Source organism: Phyllostomus hastatus, unplaced genomic scaffold (genome assembly GCF_019186645.2).
Source record: "Phyllostomus hastatus isolate PE091 unplaced genomic scaffold, TTU_PhHast_1.1 phas_scaffold_387, whole genome shotgun sequence".
NCBI classification, from domain to species: domain Eukaryota; kingdom Metazoa; phylum Chordata; class Mammalia; order Chiroptera; family Phyllostomidae; genus Phyllostomus; species Phyllostomus hastatus.
Window position 1 is genome coordinate 1,174,028 of NW_025334027.1, and position 23,027 is coordinate 1,197,054.

A 23,027-nucleotide genomic window follows, 5' to 3' on the forward strand; every position below is an offset into this window, starting at 1 on the left:
TGATACCCCTGATCTAGGCCATTATGAAAGAAGGTAAACTTTGAGTTCTTGGTGAAGCCTCATTAATTTCTTTTTAAAGTGAATTTGAGTCCTGGCTGGGTGGCTCAGTTAGTTGGAGCAGTGACTCATACCCAGAAGTTTGCAGGTCGATCCCCGGTCGGTTGTCCGGGTGCTTACCAGGGACAGTGGGTGAATGTCTCTCTCTCTCTTCCTCTCTCTAAAAACAAAACAAAACAAAACAAAACAAAACACAAACAAAACCCAATAATGATAGCCTCAGGTGAGGATTAAAAAAGACAAAAAGTGAATTTGACTTTCAGTGCAGTACCAATTCATGGTTTCTGGGATACATAACCATTTTCAAAATAAAATAATTTCAGTCAATTGTGCCTTCAGAGATGATGCTTATCAATTGTATTTATTAGTAATGGTCAAGATAAGAAAGTAGTTTGGGCTTTGATTAATAAATGCAGAATCTTTCTATCATTTTCTTGACTAAACTTTTCCTCTCCTTTTTCCCTTTCTTCTCTCTGCTGTCTTCCATCTTTCTGGCTCGAATTTCCCTCATCAAATCAAAAAATATCTTGTCAACGTTAGTACGCGTTTCTGCGGATGCTTCAATGTAATTAACATTCCACTGTTCGGCTCTGGCTTTCGCTTCTTGGACAGAAACCTGCCTTTCATCTTCTAAACCTGATCTGTTACCAACCAACAGAAATGGAACGTTCTCATCTTCTTTAACTCTTAAAATCAGCTCCCTGAGGTCAGCTGTGGCTGCAAAGGATTGCATTTCTGTAACGGAGAAGACACAAAGGAAACCTTCCCGGGTCCGTATGTAGCTGTCTTTAATTGCCGCGTAGTCGTCCTGCCCTACTGGATCCACGATATCGATCTGCACTTCCTCCCCATCCAGCACCACGTTCTTCCGATAGCTCAGGCTTCTGGTGGGCTCATAGTCCTGCACCGACTCCCCGTACAGGAACCGGAGAGTCAGAGCGGCCCGGTTCCCACAGCTGCTGCCGGCCACCAAGACTTTGTGCAGGGCCACGGGTTTCTTCTGACGTTTGGACTTATTTGGGGCCATCTTGAATCACAGAGTTTTCACTAAAGGCTCCGCCGCCCGGCCCGCCGCCGCGCGGGCTCCGGAAGCCGTTGCTGAGCGGGCTCCGGCCGCAGGGTGCTCGGTCCTAGTCCCGGCGCGGGCGCGGGCGCGGGGAGCGGCGCTGGACCCTGGGCGGCGGGAGGAGGCGGAAGACTCGGGGCGTCCCGCTCGCGGGAGTTCTTTCTGTTTTACTTTGAAAAAGTCTTTGTATATCTTCTCATAATCAGGAAAAAACTCAAGCTGTCTCTATCTTGGAAAACCCAGCAAAGGTAAACAATGCGATGCACAAACGCAAGGCGTTGGAGAGACCGTCACTCCGAGCTCCAGGCGGTGCTGCAGGGCCCCGCTCCGGGACGACCTGCCCAGTGTGGCCCGCGGCACCGGCACAGAGCCGGGTGTGGTTCCTCCGCCCGCGTGAATGGGTGTCCAAGACGCAGCCTAACAGCCTGTGTGACGTTAAAAAAACAGATGAAGCTGAGAAGCGGTTGGCTTAAGGGCGCGTGCAGAGGAGGTAAAACTATTTAAAAAAGTGAAGAAATCAGGATCTTGAGGTCCTAACCACGTCCTGATTGGTTTTACTACTTTTTAAAAATAACTTTACAAATGCATTTTTATGGTTATAATGTACGATTAAAACAGAAGTACATTAAAATATTAGCAGTGGCTTTTCTGGGTGAGTATGAGGGTGAATTTTCCCGTTTGTTTTTCTGTACTTTCTACGTTATTTTAGACAGAAGACCAAGATGAATAAACTATTTAAAAGGAGCTCAGAAAACAAGTAAGGTGATTCTCCTTCACACTGAGCTGACACCTGTGTCCACAGAGCTTATTTACACCCTATTGCCTCCACCTGGGCCTAGAGTTTGGGGGCCCTGAAGGCACCCCAAACCTTTCTACCAGAACAGAGCAGAGATAGAAGAGAAATCTGTACCAGGCCTAGATCTTTCCTCCCTGGATTAGCCTTTTCAGGTCCTTTGGCTAACTCCAAACTATTGAATATACAGCACCGAGAGTGAACCCTAACACAAACCGTGAACTTCAGGAGACAGTGTGCTGTTCGCCAACCGTAACAAATGCACCACTCTTGGGGGAGACTGATAATGGGGAGGCTGTGCGTGTGTATTGGCAGGGGGCATATGGGAATTCTTGGTGTTCCTCTCAATTTTGCTACAAACCCAGGCTGCTCTAAAAACAAAAAAAAGACAAGTGTTTAAAAAAATCAACTGAGCCCTGGCCGGGTGACACAGTTGGAGCATCGTCCTCTACAGCAAAAGATTGTGAGTTCAATCCCCGGTCAGGGCATATACCTAGGTTTCAGGCTCAATCCCCGGTCGGGGCATGTACGGTGTCTGTATGTCTGTCTGTCTCTCTTTCTTCCTTCCTCACTAAAATCAATAAAAATATATCCTTGAGTGAGGACTTAAAAAATCAATTGACTATAAATCTACGTTTTTTCCCCTGGACCCTCAAGTCTATTGTGTGGATCCATAGGTCTACCCTATGCCAGTAACTACCCTGTTTTGGTTATTGTAGCTTTTAGTAGGTTTCGAAATTGAGAATGTGAGTCCTCCAAATTTGTTCTTTTTCAAGATTTTTTGGGTTATCCGGGGCTTCTTGCATTTCCATATAAAATTTAGGATCAACATGGAGACTGGGTGGAAACAGGCTGCTTTTGGGTCCAGCCAGTTCATGACCTTACATAGAGGAGAAAGAACAGCCAAGGGGCCAGCTCCCCTGGCTCCAACAGCAACAGCACAACAAAGGGGCAGGTGACAGGACACTGCATGGCCGAGGAGCCTGGTCCCTGCTGCACCTGCGTCCTAGGGGCTGAGGCACAGGGCCTTGCTCTTCATCCCAACCAGTGGCGCCGAGAAGCTGCCACCTGACAGCCTCCCAGGGGTGCCGCAGACGGGAGCGAGGGGGAGAGATGCCTTCAACATCTCAGACTTCTGATTCCCAGACCTGTGAGAGACTAAAGAGATGTATGTTGCTTTGAGCTGCTTAGTTTTCGCCCAATGTGTTGACATTAGGTGCAGGAAGGTGATGAAGGAGCCAAGGGAGAGACTCACCCTGGACCTCAGCATGGTCCCGCCACAGCCCCCACCCACAGTGACCTGTGCCTGACTGGCTGCCACTGCCCTGACCCCCTTCGATCCCCCCAGAGTATGGTAGAGAAGAAGATGCCTGAGCCCAGGAACCCAGCATGAGGGCTGGGGTGACACCCTTCATTCTCAGAGAGACACTGGGAACCTCACAGCCTCACAGAGTCACCATAGGGGACCTGGTTTCCCCCCCTGACATCCACGATCAGGTGGATGTGGTTTCCAATAATTAATGCCCCGAGGAAGATGGTAGGTGCCTTTCTGGGCCACAGACCTGAGCGTATCCCGCCTCTCTTTGCTCGGATGTGGCAGAGCTGGGCCATGAGTTGGGGAGCAGCTCAAGGGTCTCAGGATACCCAAAGGGGTTCCAGCAGGGGCGGGTTGTCCTCAGATGTGTGATGGGTGCAGGATGGTGTGATTTTGTGGGTCCACCTTCGGTCCAGGGAGGAAGGTTACCTGACTAGACCTCCCTGAAGCAAATCAGAGGACTTTTACTATGTAACACCACCTGCCCCAGTGGTGGTGACCTGGTGGTGAAGAAGACAGTGACATGGAGGGTTGGTTCCCTGTGCAGTGGCAACTGTAGCCAGCTCATGGTCATTGCCATGTCCTGAGGCTGCAGGGCACGTCACCTGTGTGTGTATGTCAGAACCTGATTCCTGTCAATGCTGACAACTTAGGGAAAACTCATGCCCACTTTTAATTGTGATACAAGATGTCTGAGACACCAATTTCCCTCCAGCAAAGGCTTTGTTTAATCTCAGAGACATTATGAGGCACCTATTTCCCTCCTTGCATTGGTTCCTGGGGAGCTCAAAGCTTGTCTGTGTTAGAGTTGACCTTAGCCTCCCAGCAGACATTTTGTGTGACAGGTCCCTTCCTGTCTTCTTCCTAGTCCTCTTACATCTCTGAACCTGACTTTGGGCGAGGACTTGAGGTAGACCCCAGATTGAAGAGCCTTTAAAACTGATGCTGCTGCAGTGTCCTGGACCCCGTGGGTGGTCCAGCCTGAGGGAGTGACAGGGTGTTCCAGGGGGTGAGGGCCTGGAGCAGAGGGGTTTCTGACCAGGGCAGGGAGAGAGGGATTATCTGGAGGTCACTGGCCACGGCCAGCTCTGACCAAGAAGGAGGGACATTATGGGCTGGAGGAGGAGCTGGTGGAAGGAGAGGGACCGAATGGTGACTAGATTGCTTATGCCCTGGCCACTTCCCTGGGAGGTGCCCCAGGAAACTTTCCCGCCGGGCACCAAGGATTCTCCCACCTTACCCTGTGACCCAGGAGAGATCACAAATGAAATATGAGATGAGAAAAAAATGAGCAGAGACCGTGATTTCTGATTGACAATGAGAACATTTTTGAGAGGTGGTTGGGTGCAGGGAGCAGGCTAGAGATGACTAAGGTGGGAGGGAAGACCCTCCCAGGGGTCCTCAGGCTCCAACCCCTGAGGGTGGGCGATTCAGGGTCCTAGGAACACTCTGAGGGGACCACTGTCTTCTCCACAGTGCTGCCTTCGTGGGTCACCTGGCAGCTGTACTGGCTGGCAGATTTCCACTTGCTGGCCGACACGCTCAGGTAGCTGCTGGCCGCATACTTGTTGTTGCTCTGTTTAGAGGGCTTGGTGGTTTCCACGCCCTGGGAGACGGGGCTGCCATTTTCCTTCCAGGTCACTGTTATGGCTCTAGGGTAGAAGTTGCTGATGAGACACACCAGCGTGGCCTTGTTGGTTCTGAGCTCCTCAGAGGAGGGCGGGAACAGAGTGATGGAGGGCGTGGACTTGGGCTGACCTGTGGGCATGAGACGCAGAGGGAGAATCTGAGTGGTGGGTAGCCCCCACCAATCTGTAGCTTGTGGCTGGTCCAGGGTGCCCACGTTTGTTCACCCATGGAACCCTCCTTCCTTCTTTGCCTCCTCCTTTCCACTCACCCGCTGGACAGCAGACAGCCCCTGCACTCCCAGAAGCCCTTCCACGTCACCTCTCCCAGGTGACCTGGTCAAGCCCCTCCACCTGTAGCCTCAGTTTCCCCAAGTGGAACCAGGGCAAGTTGTTCCTTCCTTCTCCTGCTCTGCAAAGTGTGAGCACAGAGTCTGGCCCCCACCCCCCGAGCCTTCAGCCCAGTGCCAGCCCCCACCTCTCTTCGTTCTCCTGGAGCCCGGGGCCTCCCGTGTAATCCGGGCCTGACAGCATGTGCAGAGGCTCTGAGCCCACGCCCAGCACACAGTGGGGTCTGGAGTCCCTGTTGCCCTTGGGCACCCACTTTGCTGCAGCCCAGCCTCCGTTCCCCAAGGGAAGGCTGGGGCCATGGCCTGGGGGCTCCTTGTGGCTCTGCCTGCCTCCCTGTCCCTCACACCCTGATCCCAGGACCCTTCCCCTCAGCTGCATTTTTGATTCTGCTCCTCCAGACAATGGACACAGTGGTCCCACGGCCACTCCAGCACCTCTGATGACGCCTGACTTCATGGGGCAGCTGTGTAGCTCTGAGCCACCCGTCTTTCACTCCCCTTTGTCATCTGAGTCTAATGCACCCTTTGAAGCAGGTGAGTGGCTGACGCTTGGACAGGGATTGTGGAGCTCCAGGGACAGATGAGTCTCTGTCCTGCAGGACTTGCTCCTTTCTGACCACCGACCTGGGAGGACTGGGATTCTGGCCACCTCACCCTGTCACACTTGTGTCTTTGCATCCTCATGCCCTCATGGCCCAGCAGAGGCCCTGAGAGCTTCAGCTAAGAGTGAGCAGGACCCCACTCTCCATGGGCCTCCTCTCAGGCTGACCCTGTGTCTCTGGGGGTTAGGGTCACAGATCCAGCCTGTCCTCAGCCTCCTGTATGGCTCTCCCTGCTTGGATGTGCACTGAGCCCTCAGCCCAGACCCCAGGGGCTCTGGACTGTCCAAGGCCTGGGACAGTCAGAACCATCCTCTGGTCCCCGGTGGGCCTCTGTCCTGGAAGAGAGAAAGGAGCCCCATTCCTAGGCCAACCCCCAAGCCCAGGCCCCCAGGACCCAGCTGCACCAAACTGTCAAGCTCTGGAGATGGCTGCTCCTGCTATTGGGTCCTTCCTGCTGGTTACCCCGAGACCAACCTGCCTCCCCAGGCCCCATGGAGAAAGTGGGGGTCAGTCTTTAAGGCTGGAGGGCAGAGGGGAGCAGCCCACAGAGAGAAGAATGACTTTCCCGAGATAGCAGGGGGGTGGGATACAACGGAAAAGGTGGTGAGGCCACTTACCTAGGATGATCAGCTCGGTCCCATTGCTGAAGATGAACCATGGGGACCGAGAATCGGGCCAAAACCCATGCCAGCACCTGGGGCCTGCCTCCTGGGGGCCAGTCCTGGGCGGGAACCTGTTGGATGTGACAGGCAGAGGGGCTGTAGCAGGCAGGACTGTCTCCTGGGCTGGAGAGGGTGGGCAGCCAGGTGCCGAAAGGCTGGGGCGTACCTAGGTGAACTCATACCCTGAAGCGTCACTGTGTCTGACCCCCTTTCCAAGGCAAGCACCACCCATACTTTGGAGTCACCTGGTGTGTGACCCCAGAGGCTGTCCTGGTCACCATCAGATCCTCAGTGCTGATGGAGACCCTGAATACTGTGTCCCCTCACGAGGCCGTGTGCTGTGGCAGAACGAGTCCCGAACTGGCTCGGATCTGCCTGACCTCTCCTGGCCTCATTCTGGAGCCTCTGAGGGTTTCTTCCCCGCAGTTTCCCACCGTGCAGCCAGGCGGGCTGCCTCCCTGGGTCCGTGGACACCAGGACATTCCTGTCTCACGGGGGAGGTCCCCTCCCCCTTTGTCTCCCCACATCAAGACACACTTTAGTTCTCTCTGTGAAGCCTTCTCTGATCTCTTAGACCACTGTCTTTCTGTCCATCCATCCACTCATCTCTTGCTCCAGTCACCCGTCCATCCCTCCGTCCATCCATTTAACCACGGCTCCCAAGCAAGTGTCTGGCAGTTTCACGTGCTGAGATGTGGCAGGGCCCCCGGCCCTCATCTGCATCTCTCGCCAAAACCTCTCAGTTAAGGCCGACCAGACCCTGTTTGCTGGCAAGTGCGAGCCTCCCTCCCCAGCCCCTGTTGTCCCTTATGTTGTTGCCAGGTACAGCACAGAGTGGCTTTTCTTTCCAATGACTTTCTTCCCCTCGGCACCTGAGACCTCCCATGCTCTTCCTCCCCCGACTTGCCCTTCTCTACGGCCCACACGAGGCGGCTGGGCCCTTCTTCAATATCTTCTCACACTGAGGATCCCCACTGCTGTCCATGTGGTGAAGCTCAAGTCTGTCCCAGCCCCAGCCAAGCCTTCTCCTCGGCTCAGCCTAAGTTGCCCAGTGACCATCTGCAGCTGGATGGCCCAACCGGAACCCCAAACCCACTGCATCCAAATGAGACTGGCCACCTTTCTCCCAACCCAGTTCTTTTTCTGTCTTCATCTTGTCACACGCAATCCTGAGAGCTTTCATCCCCGCTCACCCCCAGGCATGAGGACAGTCACAGAGATCGATGGAACGGAATTCAGTGAAAAGAAGCCCTCACATCTATTATCAATTGATTTTCTGACAAAGGGGCTAAGACGGTTCAGAGGGGGAGATAATAGTTTCTTCAACAAATGGTGCTGGGACACCTGGATGTCCACAGACAAAAGTTGGACCTCGACCTCACACTATCTACAAAATTAGCTCAAAATCGATCAAAGACCTAAGTGTAAGAGCTAAAACTATAAAACTCTTAGAAGACAACTCTTTGAAGATAAGTGTAGATCTTTATGACCTTAGATGAGGCAACTGATTCTTAGATGTGACACCGAAAGTGCAAGCAGTAAAAGAAAAATTAGGTACCTTGGGCTTCATCAAAATTCAAAACTTCTGTGCATCAAAGGGCACTATCAAGAAAGTGAAAAGCCAACTCACAGAATGGAAGAGATTATTTGCAAATCATGTATCTGATAAGGGTCTAGTCTCCAGAATGTATAGAGAAAGCTTATAACACAAAAACAAAATAGATAATAACCCAGTTAAAAAATGGACAAATGACTTGAATGACATTCCTCCAAAGAAGATATAAAATGTCCAAAAAGCACATGAAAATATGGTCAACACCATTAGTAGTTAATGGGAAATGCAAACCAAAATTGCGATGAGGTGCCACTTCACAGCCTGTAGGATGACTACAATTTAAGAAAAAAAGCAAAATAAAAAGTGTTAGAAATGAGATGGAGAATTGTAACCTTTGTGCATTACTGGTGGGATTGTAAAATGGTGCAGCCACTGTGCAAAAACAGTTTGATCATCCTCAAAATATAACTTAGAGTTACCATATGGCCTAGAAAATCCACAGTTAGGCATACGGAAAGTGACTGAAAACAGGTATTCAAACAAAAACTTGTACGTGAATGTTGATAACAGTACCCTCACAATAACCCAAAGGCAGAGGTAACTCTAGTACCTATCAACTATGAATGGATAAACAAAATGTGGTCCATCCACACAATGGAATATTATCTGACCTTAAAAAGAATGCAGCACTGCCCTGGCTGGTGTAGCTCAGTGGACTGAGTGCTGGCCTGTGAACCAAAAGGTCGCTGGTTTGATTCCCAGTCAGGGCACATGCCTGGGTTGCAGGCCAGGTCCCTGGTGTGGGGCACACAAGGGGCAACCACACATTGCTGTTTCTCTCCCTCTACTTCTCCCTCCCTTCCCCTCTCTCTAAAAATAAATAAATAAAATCTTAAAAAAAAGAATGCAGCACTGACACGTGGACACGTGCTGCAGCACGAATGAACTTGAAAACATTACACGAAGTTAAATAAGCCGACACAGAAGGCTGTGTATCATGAATCCATTTAAATGAAATGTGAGAATAGGCAAACCCACAGAGACAGAAAGCAGATTCCATGGTTGCCAGGAGCTGGGGGAGGGGGAAATGAATAGTCACTGTTTTGGGGTGATTAATATATTTTGGAACTATATAGGGGGATGGTCACACAATGCTGTGAATGCACCAAATGCCACTGAACCATACACTTTAAAATGGTTAAAATGGCGAATTTTATGTTAAATGAATTTCATCTCAAGTTCTAAAAGAACTAAGTGCTGGCAAGGATGCAGAGAAACCGGAACACATTGCTTAAGGAAATGTGAAAGGTACAGCCACTCCAGAAACCTGTTTGGTAGTTTCTTACAAACACACTTTTGCCCTATGCTCAGTCAAATCCTACTCCTGGGTATTTATCCAAGCGAATTAAAACTTATGTGTCAAAAACCCCCCAAAAAAACCCATGAATGTAAATGTTTACACCAGCTTTATCCATCACTGAAAAAGCTGGAAACAACCCAACTGTGCCTCAGTTGGTGAATGGCTCTGTAAACCATGACCTTCATAAGTGAGATGACACTCGGCCACAAGGAGAAAGAAGCTATTGATAAATGGGATCATTTGAATGAACCACAAAGGCGTTATGCTGAACTAAAGAAGCCAGACTCAAAAGTTCCTACTTGGAATACGAAAAGGGAACAAACTACGTTACACCCAGCGGTCTGAGAAAACATCTGTAAAGCTATGCTGCGTGAACAAAGTGAGTCCAAAAATGTTACACATGATCCATTTATAGAACGCTTTTGAAGTGACAAAATTAGAAACAAAGACCAAACTGGCAGTTGCCAGAGGATCAGGAGGGGTTTGGGAGGGAGGGGAGAGAGCACGGCTATAAAAAAAGAAGTGAGGGGCCCTGGCCAGATGGCTCAGGCAGTTGGAGCGTCATCCTGTGCACCAACTATGTTGGGTTCAATCCCTGGTCAGGGCACGTACCTAGGTTGCAGGTTCAATTTCCGGTGTGGGCATGATGTTTCTCTCTCACGTCAATGTTTATCTCCCTCTCTCTAACATCAGTGAACATATCCTAGGGTGAGGATTCAAAAAAAAAAGGAAGCGAGGGATCTTGTGGTGAGGGAGAAGTTCTGTGCCGTGGTGGTGTACATTGATGCCAGTGTCCTGGCTGTGATGTCTGACGACAGGTGCAGGGAGTCCAAAACACTCCCTGTGGGGAGAACTGGGTGAAGGGGACTTGGGACCCCTGTATTATTACTTACAACTACTGCATGCGAATCTACTGTTATCTCAAAATAAAAAGTTTAATTTACAAAAAGGTTTTATCCTGCATGATTCCACTTTCACGATATTCTGGAAAAGGCAAAAGTACAGGGTGTCAGAAAGAGATCAGTGGTTGCCATGGCTGGGTGGGGAGAGGGATTGACTACAAAGGACCTTAGGGAGATTTGGGGCGGTGGGGCATGTTCTGTAACTCGGTGTAGCTGTAGTTACACAACTGTATGGTGTTATAAAACTTGTATAACTTCTACACAAAAAGAGTACATTTTACTGTGTAAATTAAAATAAAATAAAAGTAGAAAAATTGATAGCATATCATTTGGAACCTGATTTTAAAAAATCTTTATCTGGCCCTGGCTGGCATAGCTCAGTGGATTGAGCGTGGGCTGCAAACCAAAGTGTCTCAGGTTCGATTCCCAGCCAGGGTACATGCCTGGGTTGCAGGCCATAACCCCCAGCAACCGCACATTGATATTTCTCTCTCTCTCTACCTCCCTCCCTTCCCTCTCTAAAAATAAATGCATAAAATCTTTAAAAAAAAATCTTTATGTGCCCTGAGCAGTGTGGCTCAGTTGGTTGGACGTCTTCCCACAAAGCGAAATGGCATGGGTTTGATTCCCTGTCAGGGCACATGCCTGGGTTGAGGGTCCAATCCTGGGTCAGGTTGTGCATGGGAGGCAACTGATCGATGTTTCTCTCTTGCGTTGATGTCTTTCTCCTTCTTTTTCTCCCTCCCTTCCCTTCTCTCTAAAAATAAGTAAATAAAATCTTTAAAAATCTTTATGTCATTATAGTCATCAAAAAAATAATATCAAATCCTGACTGGTGTGGCTCAGTCGATTGAGTGCAGGCCTGCAAACCAAAAGGTCACCAGTTCAATTCCCAGTCAGGGCACATGTCTGGGTTGCAGGCCAGGTCCTCAGCAGGGGGCACGAGAGAGGCAACTGATAAAAGTTTCTCTGGCACATCAACGGTTCTCTCCCTCTCACTTCCCTCCCCTCTCTCTAAAAATAATTTTTTTAACTCTTTAAAAAGTTAATATTGAATGACTTTAATATTCCCTATCACAAGTGTACCATAGTTGACTTTACATTCCCTTATCGTTGGACATTTAGATTGTCTCCACTTCTTACCACAAACACAGGTGTAATATTTAGTTGAAGTTCTGATTATTTCCTCAGGATAAATTTCCAAAAGTGGAACTACTTGATGAAAAGGAATGCACATTTTTATGAACTTTGATACAAGGCTCTGTTTGTTCTAGGAACTCATTCTGCCCCGACCGCCCAGGAGAGCACCCATGTGTTCCCAGTCAGCCCTCAGGTGGTCACTTCATACTCACTTACCAAAATCGTAGGGTATCCTGCTGCCTGGTCACAGCAGAGGCAGCTCCCTCTGCTCCTCTACCCCAGCCTCGAAAAATCCAGAGCCATTGTCCAAGACACAGATTTGACTCTGAGAGTCCCCAGACACGGGACATACTACCCCCAACCCCAAACCCGCCTCCTTTCCTGGGTCTGCCTCCGCATCCCTCCCTCCAACTCCCAACCTCCTCTGCATCTGTGCGCCTCACTCTCCTCTTGGCTGATGCTGCTCTCTCTGCCTGGAGCCTTCCCGGCAGGGGTCGGCACCCCTCCCTCTGTGAGACCAGCTTGGGCACGCCCCCTTCCACTTTACTGCTCCTAACGTGCCCATGGGTCTTCTGTCCCCATGACTGGACATGAACACCTTGGTTCAGGCTGATCCCCCTCTGCATCCTGCACCCTGTGTGGCCCCTCAGTGAGTGGACAGCCTTGGGGGAGACCAACGCTTTGCAGACCACCCCTCCTCTTGGACCGCTTTGTTGAAACACAGGACACGTGGGTACAGTCACAGTGTTCTTTTAACTGTCCATCAAAAAAGGTGGAGCATCCTGACTCTTCCCCTCCAGGTGCTCCTACCTTCTGGATCTGTCTACCTGTCCACGTATCTGTCTCCTTTGTCTGGACCCCTGCCACCCCCTCCCCAGGTCTCTAGTCCCGGATTCCCATCCCCTCCCACCCACCCAAGTCTGGTCTTCTTTGTTGCAAATATTCCCCCAATACTCTCCAAATGAAGTCAGTTCTCCAAGCTCTGTCTGTACCCCCTCCTCAGAGGGGCCTCCTCAGCCCTTCCCTGTATGTGCCTCAGTCCTGCAGGCCTCAGGCTGCATGTGGTTGACCTTGAGTTGGGGCCAAATCTAGGTCCCCTGGGATCACAGCCTCAGCGTAAGGCAGGACCCTAATGGAGGCTCCACCTCTCTTCATGCTTTCCCTGGCCCCGCCTTTGCCCAGCAGTCCCTGCAGGGCACCAAGGCGCCAGTCCTGAGCTGGTGCCCACAAGTGCTCACCCACCTCCCTGCTGGACTGCTGGTGAGCAGAGGATCAGCCCCTCCCACTCCAGCCCTTCATCACTTCCACCCCAATATGGCTGGGGCAGGTACCAGGCTGCAAGGCCAACTGGGGACCCTTCACTTGGCGGAGGAGGAAACTGAGGCCTGGAGGAGTGGACATGGCAGCCCAGTTTAGGGGCTGGAGATGGGGATCACTGAAGGCCATTGAGCTTGGGCACTGGAGTCTGCGCCAGCTGTGTGACCTTGGGCAGTCGCCTCACTTCTCTAAGCTTCTCTCCCCAACTTACAGTTGGGGGTGACAGTGGCACCTGACCTGTGGGGCCACTGAGAGGGAGGTTCTGCCCCTAAAGTGATTGCTGCCCACGGTGAATGTGCTGTTTCATCACTGATTACCATAAGTGGTCCCTGGTGCTCAGCACTTTGGGGACTTCCCATTGCACACAGACGGGGGGCGGGGGTCACACATCACGGAGGGACAGGCCATGGCCCTTGAAAACCCTTGCCCGGGGCCTTGCCCACGGAGGTGTCTGTATCCTGGATGTGTTCAGACTTCTGAGTATCCAGTGCCAGGAGGTAGCCCTGCTGAGGACCCTTGGCTCAGGCTCTGGTGACCCGAGGACACCAGGGAAGGAGCCCCCGCCACAATTCACCAGCAGAAGAGCGTATGCCCGCGTGCTTCAGAGAGTGATGCCCCCTCAGTGTGGGGAAGAGTGAGGACGTGGCTCTTCAGCTAAGAGAAGGAGGCCCGGGCACCCCGAGGCGACAGCATCTACCACCCATGGGGACGTCCTGCTCCTGCCTCTGTTTCTGCCCCACCCGGAGGACCAGGGTGAGGCACTAGTGTTGGGTGCAAAATTGAAGGGGTGCCAAAGACTCAGTAACTGAGGTGAGTGATGTTTTAACACAATATTAAGGAGTAAGAATCAGTGCAAACAGACCCACACTGGACAAAATGCCAACTCCTTAAATAAAGCCAGAGTCTGCCCAGGGCCCTGCCCTCTGGCGTACTCTCCCTTCTCGTCCCTTTGCCCTCACTGCCACTCCCTGTGCCCCACTCCCAGTTATGGCTGCAGGGGCCCTCCCATTGCCAATATGACTCCCTCAGTCCCTTACCTTTCCCAAGGGTTCCAAGGGCTGCTGCTTCTTGTCGGGGTTCCGGGGCCTGGAGCCCCGCTCCGAGGTGTTGTTGTGGAGAGCAGCAAGCCATGGGAGGCCACGGCCAGGCCCAGCAGCAGCAGCGGCGGCCAGCACTGCCTGAGGCCGGCACTCGGCCCCCTGCGGGCCTCCAGGCCCACCTGTCCTGTCCTGGGCCTCATCTGCCCTCAGAGTCAAAGGCACCTCTGGCTGACCTGCTGGCGTAAGCTTACAGGGTGAGGTTAGGTCAGCAGGTACCCCTGGTCCCTCTCACTAGCATTGACTGTCCCAGTGTGCCCAAGCTATGGCCCTGCCATCTGCCTGGGCCTTCTCTGGTCCCTGCCCCCAGTGCCCCGCCCTCTCCAGGGCCATGGTCCTTGCTCCTGGGGGGTCTCTCCCAGTGGGGCATCTGCCAACTGCCGTACTGTGGTCTGGATCCAGGGTTCAACTGCTCCCCGCCACATCTGCCAGCCTGTCCCTGCCCTTGGGGCCCTGTGTGGGGTGCACCTGCTCCCACCAAGCGTCCAGTGGGCCAGGAGTCACCTGAGTTCAGCGATGTGGGGCTGGGGCCTCTCTTCTGGCCAGACCTGGGGCCATAGTGGTGACAAGGGAGGAAACAGGTGTTGGTTTACCAAAAAGCCAATGTTCAAGTCATGGAATTGTGATAAAATTATAAAAACAGTGTTCAATGTGCCGTGTCCAGCCCCTCATGGGTCTCCTTTCTCTCTCTCTCTCTCTCTCTCTCTCACACACACACACACACCCCTCACACCCTCATCAATTTTATCTAGTGGTCACCATCACAAGCCCAGTGTCTGGTGCACAGCAGTGGCTTCCTCAAGGCCCCTGTTACCTCAGGGCCCCTGTGCTGTGGTGCAGGGTGGGCAGAGCCAGTGAGGAGGGACTGAGAGATCCCATCAGATCCCACAAAGCTCATGGTCAAACCCACCCTTGCACTTCACAGTTGGATGACCTGGAGCTAATACTTGACACTACCCTTTGCTTGTATATCCTCCATGTCCCAGTCCACGCAGGCCCAGTGTGTCCTGGGCAGTGCCATCCCAATGGCTTGTCCATCTCTGTGAGGCTCTTCCCAGGGTCCCCCAGAGTGAATTTCACGGATGCCACATGCCCTAGTAGAGTTGGGCCGTCCCAGACATCGTGTTGGTGTCTGTCTAACCATGGGCATGGGATGCGATATCGGTGGTGGGTGGCGAGGGCCTGGCTGTGCACTGACGCTGCCAGGAGTGACACCTCTGGTCACCTCTGACTTTCCAGGCCTCCTTCCCTCCTCCCGATGCGGGGCTGCGAGCACTCCTGCCTGCGCTGCTCACTCCCGGAGCCCTGGCGCGGTTGAAGTTGGGAGATAAAGGAGGTGAAAGTGCTTTTTTTTTTTAGTTTTTTAGGTTTTTGAGTTTTCTTTAGTTAAAAAAAGTATGGTATATTATACATAACATAAAAGTTACCATCTTCATTATTTTTAAGTGTCAGCTCAGCAATGTTAAGTACATGGCGTTGCTGTGCGACCATTGCCACCGTCCGTCTCCAGAACGCCGTCCTCTTGCACAACTGGAACTCTGCCCCGTTAAACAGCAGTGCCCTCCCGCTCCTTGCCGCCTCAGCCCCATGCCCCACAACCTGGGGTCTACTTTCTCCACAAATTTGACTGCTCCGGGAACCTCACATGGAAGAATCACATGATATTTGTCCTTTGAAAATACTTTTTAAACTGGGAAGTACCCCACACAGAACACATATGGAAGACAAGTGTTGTTATCACATTTATGACTGCTACCACCAGCAGCAGCAGCTGGCCCATCTGGTGTGGCTTGGAAAAAAGCAGTGGCCATTAAGAAATAAATGAATCCCTGATGATATTTGAACTTCTGCTTTTCGAACGTTGAGTTGCAACTCACAGAGGGCTGTGAAATCCATTCAGTCGGTTGCAACCAGCGTTTGGCAACAGTCAAGTGGCATAGGGAGACTGGAGAATGGGGAGGGATGGCGGTGGTTCACGACGTCTGCTTCACTTATCTGAATATGCAGACATGCTCAGGACAATGATGGGAAATGTGTTTCTTACTGGGAGTGTGGATCGGAACAACTTTTGGAACATACCATGGGACTCAGTGGTCCAGGTGTGCATGAGAGACAAAGCTCATGGTCAAACCCACCCTTGCACTTCACAGTTGGATGACCTGGAGCTAATACTCGACACTACCCTTTGCTTGTATATCCTCCATGTCCCAGTCCACGCAGGCCCAGTGTGTCCTGGGCAGTGCCATCCCAATGGCTTGTCCATCTCTGTGAGGCTCTTCCCAGGGTCCCCCAGAGTGAATTTCATGGATGCCACATGCCCTAGTAGAGTTGGGCCGTCCCAGACATCGTGTTGGTGTCTGTCTAACCATGGGCATGGGTTGCGATAACAGACTAGCTTCTGAATATCGCAGGGTATGGAGGAGCCCCTGGGAGGCCCCTAATCCAGTCCAGCTTCTCCTTCTTGAGGTGTTTAGCCCACTCCTGCCTCTGACCTGAGCTCCTCAAAACTGGGGGCCTGGGGCAGGGTCCATCACAGGGGTCCAAGCTGAAGCTGCTCCATCCCAGAACCCCTGTGTGACATTCACCCAATGCCCAGGGCCTAGAAGTGGTGGTTCCTCTGGGGCAGCCCCAGGTTCTGGAGAGGAGAAGGTGCTGTCTCTAATCTCAGTGACCCCAGCTGCTCCCACCACCTTGGCCCCTACACCTGCCTCAGCTTCTGGGCAACGGCTGCTGTAGACCACATCCTCCTGTGGTGGCCGCAGTCAGAAATCAACTCTGGCTGGACCCTGGGGACCCTGGAGAGATGGGCTGGGCCTTCCCAGGAGATGCAGCTGCAGCTCTGGCCCGCCCAGGCCTGCTTCCTCTAGCACCCGCACTGAGACGTGCTGAGTGCTGGATTCGGTCCAGGCCAGAAAGGTCTGGGTCTAGCTGTCCCTGGCTCTTCCATGCCTTGCCCTGGCTCTTCTCTCCTGGAGCAGAAGGGTGTATCCCTGTGCGGTCACTTCTGCCCTACTCTGTGTGGAAAGGCACCCTCGCCTCTGCCTCCTGCCGGTCAGTCCCCTGCCCACTCTCCGTCCCACAGGCTTCAGAGTCTCTGCCCCCAACCACCGTGGACTTTCTCTCCCAGGCCATCTCCACAGCAGGCCTGTGAACCACCTCCACGAGGTTCCAGGTGCAAATTTTCTAGAAAATTCCAGGATCTTGGGGACCTGCTGTATGGCTCCCAAGCCCTCTCTGGGGTAGTTTCTGCAATTTTGGAAGATTCGTAACATTGTACAAAGCCTGGAGGTTTCATTTGACATGAGGGCAGTGGTGGAGCTGCTGTTGTTTACCCAAGGCCAGTGTGACGGTCACCTGTATGTGTCAACTTGGCTGGCCACAGTGCCCATATGTTTGATCGAACATTGTTCTGGATGCTTCTGTGAGGGTGTTTGTGGATGATATTAACATTTCCATTGGTGGATTAACGTTAAGTCAACGCTTTGAGTAAAGCAGATTGGTCTTCCTACCGTGGGCATGCCTTATCCAATCAGTGGAGAGCCTGAACAGAGTGAAGACTGACCTCTCCCACGCTGGAAGGAATTCAGCAAGCACACGAGCTCGGACTGCCACTCCCGAGTCTCCACCCTGCAGTTATTGGACCTGCACCTCCACAATCACGCGAGCCGGTTCCTTAGCGTACATTTCTCTCTCCCTATGTACCCATTCATGCTCACATGTAGTGTTGGTTCAGTTTCTCCGGAGAGCCCCGACTCACCCAGCCAGTTACGCCATCTTTATACTTCGAATGCTCCATGGAGTGGCCATCGTGATCCTCATTTCACATAGGGGGATACTGAAGTTTAGGAGCTTATTTAGGTGTAGTGACTTGCCCATGTTCACAGAGCTGGGAAGGCATAGAAGCCTCTAGATCCAAGGATGTGGAGTATTTTACGGGCTGCGGAGATCTTTATGAATGTAACAGAAGCCACAGGATTTCTCCCCATAGAATTGCTCATTGTCCCACCACACACAGTGTTGCCCCTGATTCATGGGCCCCACAGTTGAGAATACTTGCCTTAGACTTGGAACTCAGAGAGTGGAGGGGGCTTCCCCCGATCGCTGTTGTGTCCTTGATGACTGTCACTGAGCCCGACACATGGAGGCTGCCCAGTAGGGCTTTGGAGAGGGCGTGGGAACAGAGACCCAGAATTACATCCCAGGCCTGTCTGCCTCCTAGTTTCTTCCTTCCCTCTATGTCAGCGGTCCCAGCATAAAAAGCTTATAGGCTTCAGGGCTCCCTGGGCTGAAAGTGGCCATGCCCATTATTAGGGGTCTCCAGCCCAGGTCCCTGAGTCTCCTGTTCTAAGGTAAAAGGAACCCCAGGGTGTCAGCTCACCATGACATCACCTACCCCTGATATGGGTCTTAGGTCCCCCACCTAAGTAACAATAGGACTCCCCTTCCTATGGCTGTCTTCCCTGCTAATGGGAGGATGCTTCAAGGCCCAGTACCCAGGCATGGTCAGAGAGGTGTGTCTTCTGCCTCGTCTTCATCGGGCCTACAGAAACAGGGCCGGGGCCAGACATTTTGCACCATTGATTCAGTGCATGTCTCTGTCTCCATCTGGCTGTCTTAGTCTGTTCCCAGCTGTTCTCCAGCTGGTGCTGGGCCCAGGCCCACCTGGTCTGCTGCGAGGGCCACATGGCTGCCATGGAGAGGAAACACAGGAGCAAATGGGGCAAGTGCATGTTACCTGGCGAGACTGAAAGAGAGAGAGAGAGTGTGTGGTCTTAGTTAAGCTTAAGTTATATAATCTTGGGCTTGGGAAGGACCAGGATCACTTCCTTCCTTCCTTTCTTTTTAAAAAAGATTTTATTTATTCATTTTAGACAGAGGGGAAGGGAGGGAGGAAGAGAGGGAGAGAAACATTAATGTGTGGTTCCTCTTGTGCACCCCCTACTGGAGACCTAACCTGGCCTGCAACCCAGGCATGTGCTCTGACTGGGAATCGAACCGGTGACCCTTTGGTTTGCAGGCCAGTGCTCAATCCACTGAGCTACACCAGCTGTGCTCTTTCTTTCTTTCTTTCTTTCTTTCTTTCTTTCTTTCTTTCTTTCTTTCTTTCTTTCTTTCTTTCTTTCTTTCTTTCTTTCTTTCTTTTTTATAATTGTATTTTTTGCATTACCACTTAACCCCTGTACACTCCCCTCCCCACCAGGCACCCTTTTAAGCCAACCAATCAACTTCCCAAGCTTTCACTGGCTGGTGCTGAATCCTCCCCTAACCAATGCATTTTCTAGCTCTTCTGGGGTTCAGTGACGCTTGTCCAATGTGATCCTTTTCCCACGCTAGGTAGACAGGTCTTCATGGTCCCCATCGTAGTTCTTACTGTGTTTGTGCTTATAGTAGAAGCACCTCCCCCTGCACCATTATGGCTTCTACTGGGAATGTGCCCAGCAGAGGAATTTCCCTTTTCTTGTCCTATCCCTCCCCTCAGTAATCTGCAGGGAAGGAACTGGTGGTTCCCTGGGGAGTGTGTGAAACTATAGCTTCCTAGTGAAGCAGGCCCAATATTAAATTCAGCTTCCCAGCTTATTAGGCTTGATGTCTGATTCTTTTGCTCCCATCCTTTGTTAATACCTGGCTACCTATGCTAACAATGGTTTGCCTGGCACCTCTCCGTTTATAGTGCAGCCCACCACCCAGAGGCTCAGGGTGCTGAGCTGTGGGCCAGGGTTGCAGGAACCCACCTGTTCCCTCTTCACCCAACAAGCTAATTGGTGAGGCCACACCCCTCCTGCCTCCAGGTCTTTCCATGGGTCCAGAGGGTTTGTATCCCTGGGACCACCAGGCAGGAGGACTTGAGGGTGACCTTGATCACCTCACCAAGCATGGCTTGGTTGAAACCTGGAGGCAGGAACTAAGGTGCTTCTGTGGAGCAAAAGATGAAAAACTGGCCCAAGTGCCATATCCGGTCCAGCCCCACCTGTTTCTATGAATGAAGTTGAATAGGAATGGCCATGCGCATTTGTTTACATATTGTCTGTGGCTGCTTTCATGCTATAGGGACAGAATTCAGTAGCTGAGACAATGATTACATGGCCCGGAAAGCCAAAATTATGTCTTCTCTGGCCCTTTACAGAAAATTTCATTGCCAGGTCCACTCTTCTCCTGCGTGGAAGAGTAAACACATTTCTCTCACCTAGACCAGTGGTTCTCAATTGGGGTGATTTTGCCACCCTGGGGACATCTGGCAACACCTGGAGACATTTTCATTGTCGTAACTAGGGGTGGAAAGTTACAGGTAGTGGCATTTAGTGGGTAGAGGCCAGGGATGCTGCTCGACATCCTACAGCACACAGGACAGCCCCACCCCTGCTCCAAAAGACCCATCTGGCTCCAAATGTCAAAAGTACTGAGGCGGAGCATCTGCTTTAGACCAATTATTCAGCTTCCACTCTCTGCCCCAGAGCCCCAGTGAAGGCATTTCTAAGCTGTTTACCCTGTAACTCCTGCAAATAACCAGGTGACACCAGAGGGTCCTGTTCTTGGCCAGAGCATCTCCCCAAGGTGCTTATGTCAGCCCCCTACCCCCGATAATCCACAAGAGTGAGGCTCCAGCCAAGCAGACGAGGATTGATCAGTCTATTAGGACCTCAACCTTAGGCTGGTTCTTGGGTGTGTCCTACCCATTTTGACCTCACACAGAACAGCGAGGGCCCTCGTTAGTATAATTCAGCACACCAGTCAGCCAAGCAACTTCCCGGTACACAAGCAGCTTTAATCCCCCATTCGCCCTCCCACAGGGCCTTGCTGAACAAGAGCGACTCCCTCCCTCTGCACAGCCCACACAACCCACCCTCCCCCTCGCCCTCTCTGTGGGGATGCACACCCTTTCTGTCTTCAGTGCACGGTGTCCTGGGGTGCCTGGGACACTGAAGCAGGAGGCTCCTTTTCTTCCTCGCTGTCCACCTCCTTTTCCCTCTCTATGTTCTGGGTCCCCACAGCACAGAAATATATAGCCTCATCCTCAGGCTGCAGCCCAGAGATGCTCAAATACCCCGTGTTCTCAGTCCCATCCTTGGACCCAGAGAAGCGTGGGGGAACTTTGGGGCCCCGTTTCTTCTCTGAATCAGAGAAATATCTCAGCAAGAATCTTGGAGGGTGGCCGGGCCTCTGCTGGTACCAGTAGATGCTGTATAAGTTGACATCATAGTCGCTGCTGAAGGTGCAGGCCAGACGGATTGTGGTTCCAAGGGATGAGGTCACAGAAGGTGACTGCTTCAGCACTGGCTGAGGGCCACCACCTGGGGACACAGAGAACATGGGCAGCTGGGGCAGGGCAGGACAAAGGGAGAGGCCAGGGGCTGCAAGCTCTGGGGTGTTCTCACCTGTGCAGAGAGCGAGGAGCGCCAGCAGGACAGGAGCCCAGGACATGGTGTGGACGCTCGGAGCTCTGCCTCCTGAATTGTGCAGCCACAGCTCCTGGGAGTCTCTGGGGTCTGGACAGCATCCTCCTCTTCCTCCCTCCCAGGGGTGGAGCCATTGTACGCCCAGTTCCAGCCACCACCATCCCAAACTTCCTTGGGTTCCCAGCATCGGTTAGGGGCTCTTGCCTCGGCCCCATAGAAGCGTTTAGGGAGGAAACACCTGCTGGAAGCTCACAACCCAGCGCCCAGGAGGCCAGCCTGTGAGTGTGGGTCCCTGAGGGAGAGTGACCTCAATGTCCCCTTGAGGAAACCGAGTCCCACATAAATAAGATTCTTGTCCAAACGTACATGCCTGGTGAACCGGGAAGAGAGGACACATCCTGAGAGTGGGGAAACACCTGCTCGCACAGCAGGACATGGGGGGTCCTGGAGGTGAGTGGGACACTCTGTGCCCTTCCACAAGGCTAGCACTCCCGACCTCCACACCTAGAGCAGCCCCACCTCTCCCCGGTATCCTGCATGGGCCCTGCCCCCGCTCCCTTGACCACTCCTTTTCTTGAGGGTCTTCCCCGGGGGGACCTGTCGTGGCAGAGATCTGGGGCCATTTTTGGCCAGAACCTGTGCCTGCAGAAGTTCTGTTTGTCCTACCCCAGCCCCACCCCACCTGGGTCTGAGCCCATCAGTAAGCAATTCCAGGCGGCCCAGGGCCTGCTCCCTGCTCAGTGCTGCCCACGCTCAGATGGAGACTCCTACGTCTGTCAGGGTTCTGCAGAGAAGTAGGACCAATAAGAGATAGATACATAATACATATATAATACATTATTACACATCATATACAATCATATAATGTATAGCTTTATTATATTATATATACAAACAATTATAATTATATTATATTATATAAATATAATGCATAATACATATAGTGATGTGTAATTTTACAATTATATTACTATATGACATATAGTACGCATTACTATATATCATTAGTATGGTATGCATTACTGTATATTGTATATATTACTATATATCATTCCCCTGACTGGCCATCTGCGGTCTGCAGACCCAGGAAGCTGGTGGTGTACTTCAGTCTGAGCCTGAAGGCCGGAGAACCAAGGAGCCTGTGTTTAAATCCCAGTCCAAGGGCGGGAGATGGGTTGAATGTCCCAGCTCAGCAGGCAGACTGAGGGCAAAAAGAGGAGGATTCCTCCTTCCCTCCCTTTTCTGCTCTTTCCAGGCCTTGCTGGATTCTGATAAAGCCCCCATGTGGGGGAGGGCCATCTGCTTTACCGAGTCCACAGGTTCAAATGCCAATCCCATCCAGACACAGCCTCACAGACATGCCTGGAGGAAATGTTTAATCTGAGCACCCTCGGGCTCAGTTAATGCAATTAATCATCATGCTCCATTATCACAGCCTTCTTCATCACAGTCTAGAACTTCCTTACTAAAGCACAGCCACACAAGGAAGCCCAGGGAGTCAAGTGGGCCCTCGGCTTTCAGGAGGCTCCAAGACAAGGCCTCGCTGCAGGTGGAGGTAAAAAAAAAGTGGTCACTTTAGGATGGGTCATCTGAGCTGCTGTGTCTATTCATGAGGCATAAACGGAACCAGCCACTGAGATGAGACCATGCCTTTAATCGTAGATGAGATCCACACCTTCAGTAACTTCCAGGACAGAGGGTGGGGAAACACTCGGCTGAGACTCAGTCTCCACATGGGGCTGGCAGAATGGCAACTGCCTTCCTCTGGTGTCTTTGCTGAAGGTCCTTTGGG

At 51.9% G+C, this 23,027-nt stretch overlaps 3 protein-coding genes across 3 annotated transcripts; all 3 read right to left on the reverse strand.

Moving 5' to 3' along the window:
• Nucleotides 1-410: 410 nt before the first annotated feature.
• LOC123806644 (ras-related protein Ral-A-like) lies at nt 411-1,267 on the reverse strand. Its single transcript, XM_045819899.1, has one exon. The coding sequence runs from the start codon at nt 1,082-1,084 to the stop codon at nt 461-463; it is 624 nt and encodes a 207-aa protein (XP_045675855.1). The 5' UTR covers nt 1,085-1,267; the 3' UTR covers nt 411-460.
• A 3,400-nt stretch (nt 1,268-4,667) lies between these two features.
• IGLL1 (immunoglobulin lambda like polypeptide 1) lies at nt 4,668-14,000 on the reverse strand. Its single transcript, XM_045819894.1, has 3 exons — nt 13,782-14,000; nt 6,426-6,541; nt 4,668-4,989 (listed from the first exon to the last, which is right to left on the reverse strand). The coding sequence occupies exons 1-3, from the start codon at nt 13,982-13,984 to the stop codon at nt 4,670-4,672; spliced, it is 639 nt and encodes a 212-aa protein (XP_045675850.1). The 5' UTR covers nt 13,985-14,000; the 3' UTR covers nt 4,668-4,669.
• Nucleotides 14,001-20,726: 6,726 nt separating this feature from the next.
• Nucleotides 20,727-21,260, reverse strand: LOC123806639 (immunoglobulin iota chain-like). Its single transcript, XM_045819895.1, has 2 exons — nt 21,215-21,260; nt 20,727-21,130 (listed from the first exon to the last, which is right to left on the reverse strand). The coding sequence occupies exons 1-2, from the start codon at nt 21,258-21,260 to the stop codon at nt 20,727-20,729; spliced, it is 450 nt and encodes a 149-aa protein (XP_045675851.1).
• Between the last annotated feature and the right edge of the window lie 1,767 nt (nt 21,261-23,027).

Coding starts and splice junctions, on each gene's coding strand:
- LOC123806639 (XM_045819895.1), bottom strand. CDS start 21,260: ATGTCCTGGGCTCCTGTCCTGCTGGCGCTCCTCGCTCTCTGCACAG. Junction 21,131..21,214: donor GCTCCTCGCTCTCTGCACAG/GTGAGAACACCC, acceptor CTGTGTCCCCAG/GTGGTGGCCCTCAGCCAGTG.
- IGLL1 (XM_045819894.1), bottom strand. CDS start 13,984: ATGAGGCCCAGGACAGGACAGGTGGGCCTGGAGGCCCGCAGGGGGCCG. Junction 6,542..13,781: donor CCTTGGAACCCTTGGGAAAG/GTAAGGGACTGA, acceptor CACATCCAACAG/GTTCCCGCCCAGGACTGGCC. Junction 4,990..6,425: donor GACCGAGCTGATCATCCTAG/GTAAGTGGCCTC, acceptor TCATGCCCACAG/GTCAGCCCAAGTCCACGCCC.
- LOC123806644 (XM_045819899.1), bottom strand. CDS start 1,084: ATGGCCCCAAATAAGTCCAAACGTCAGAAGAAACCCGTGGCCCTGCAC.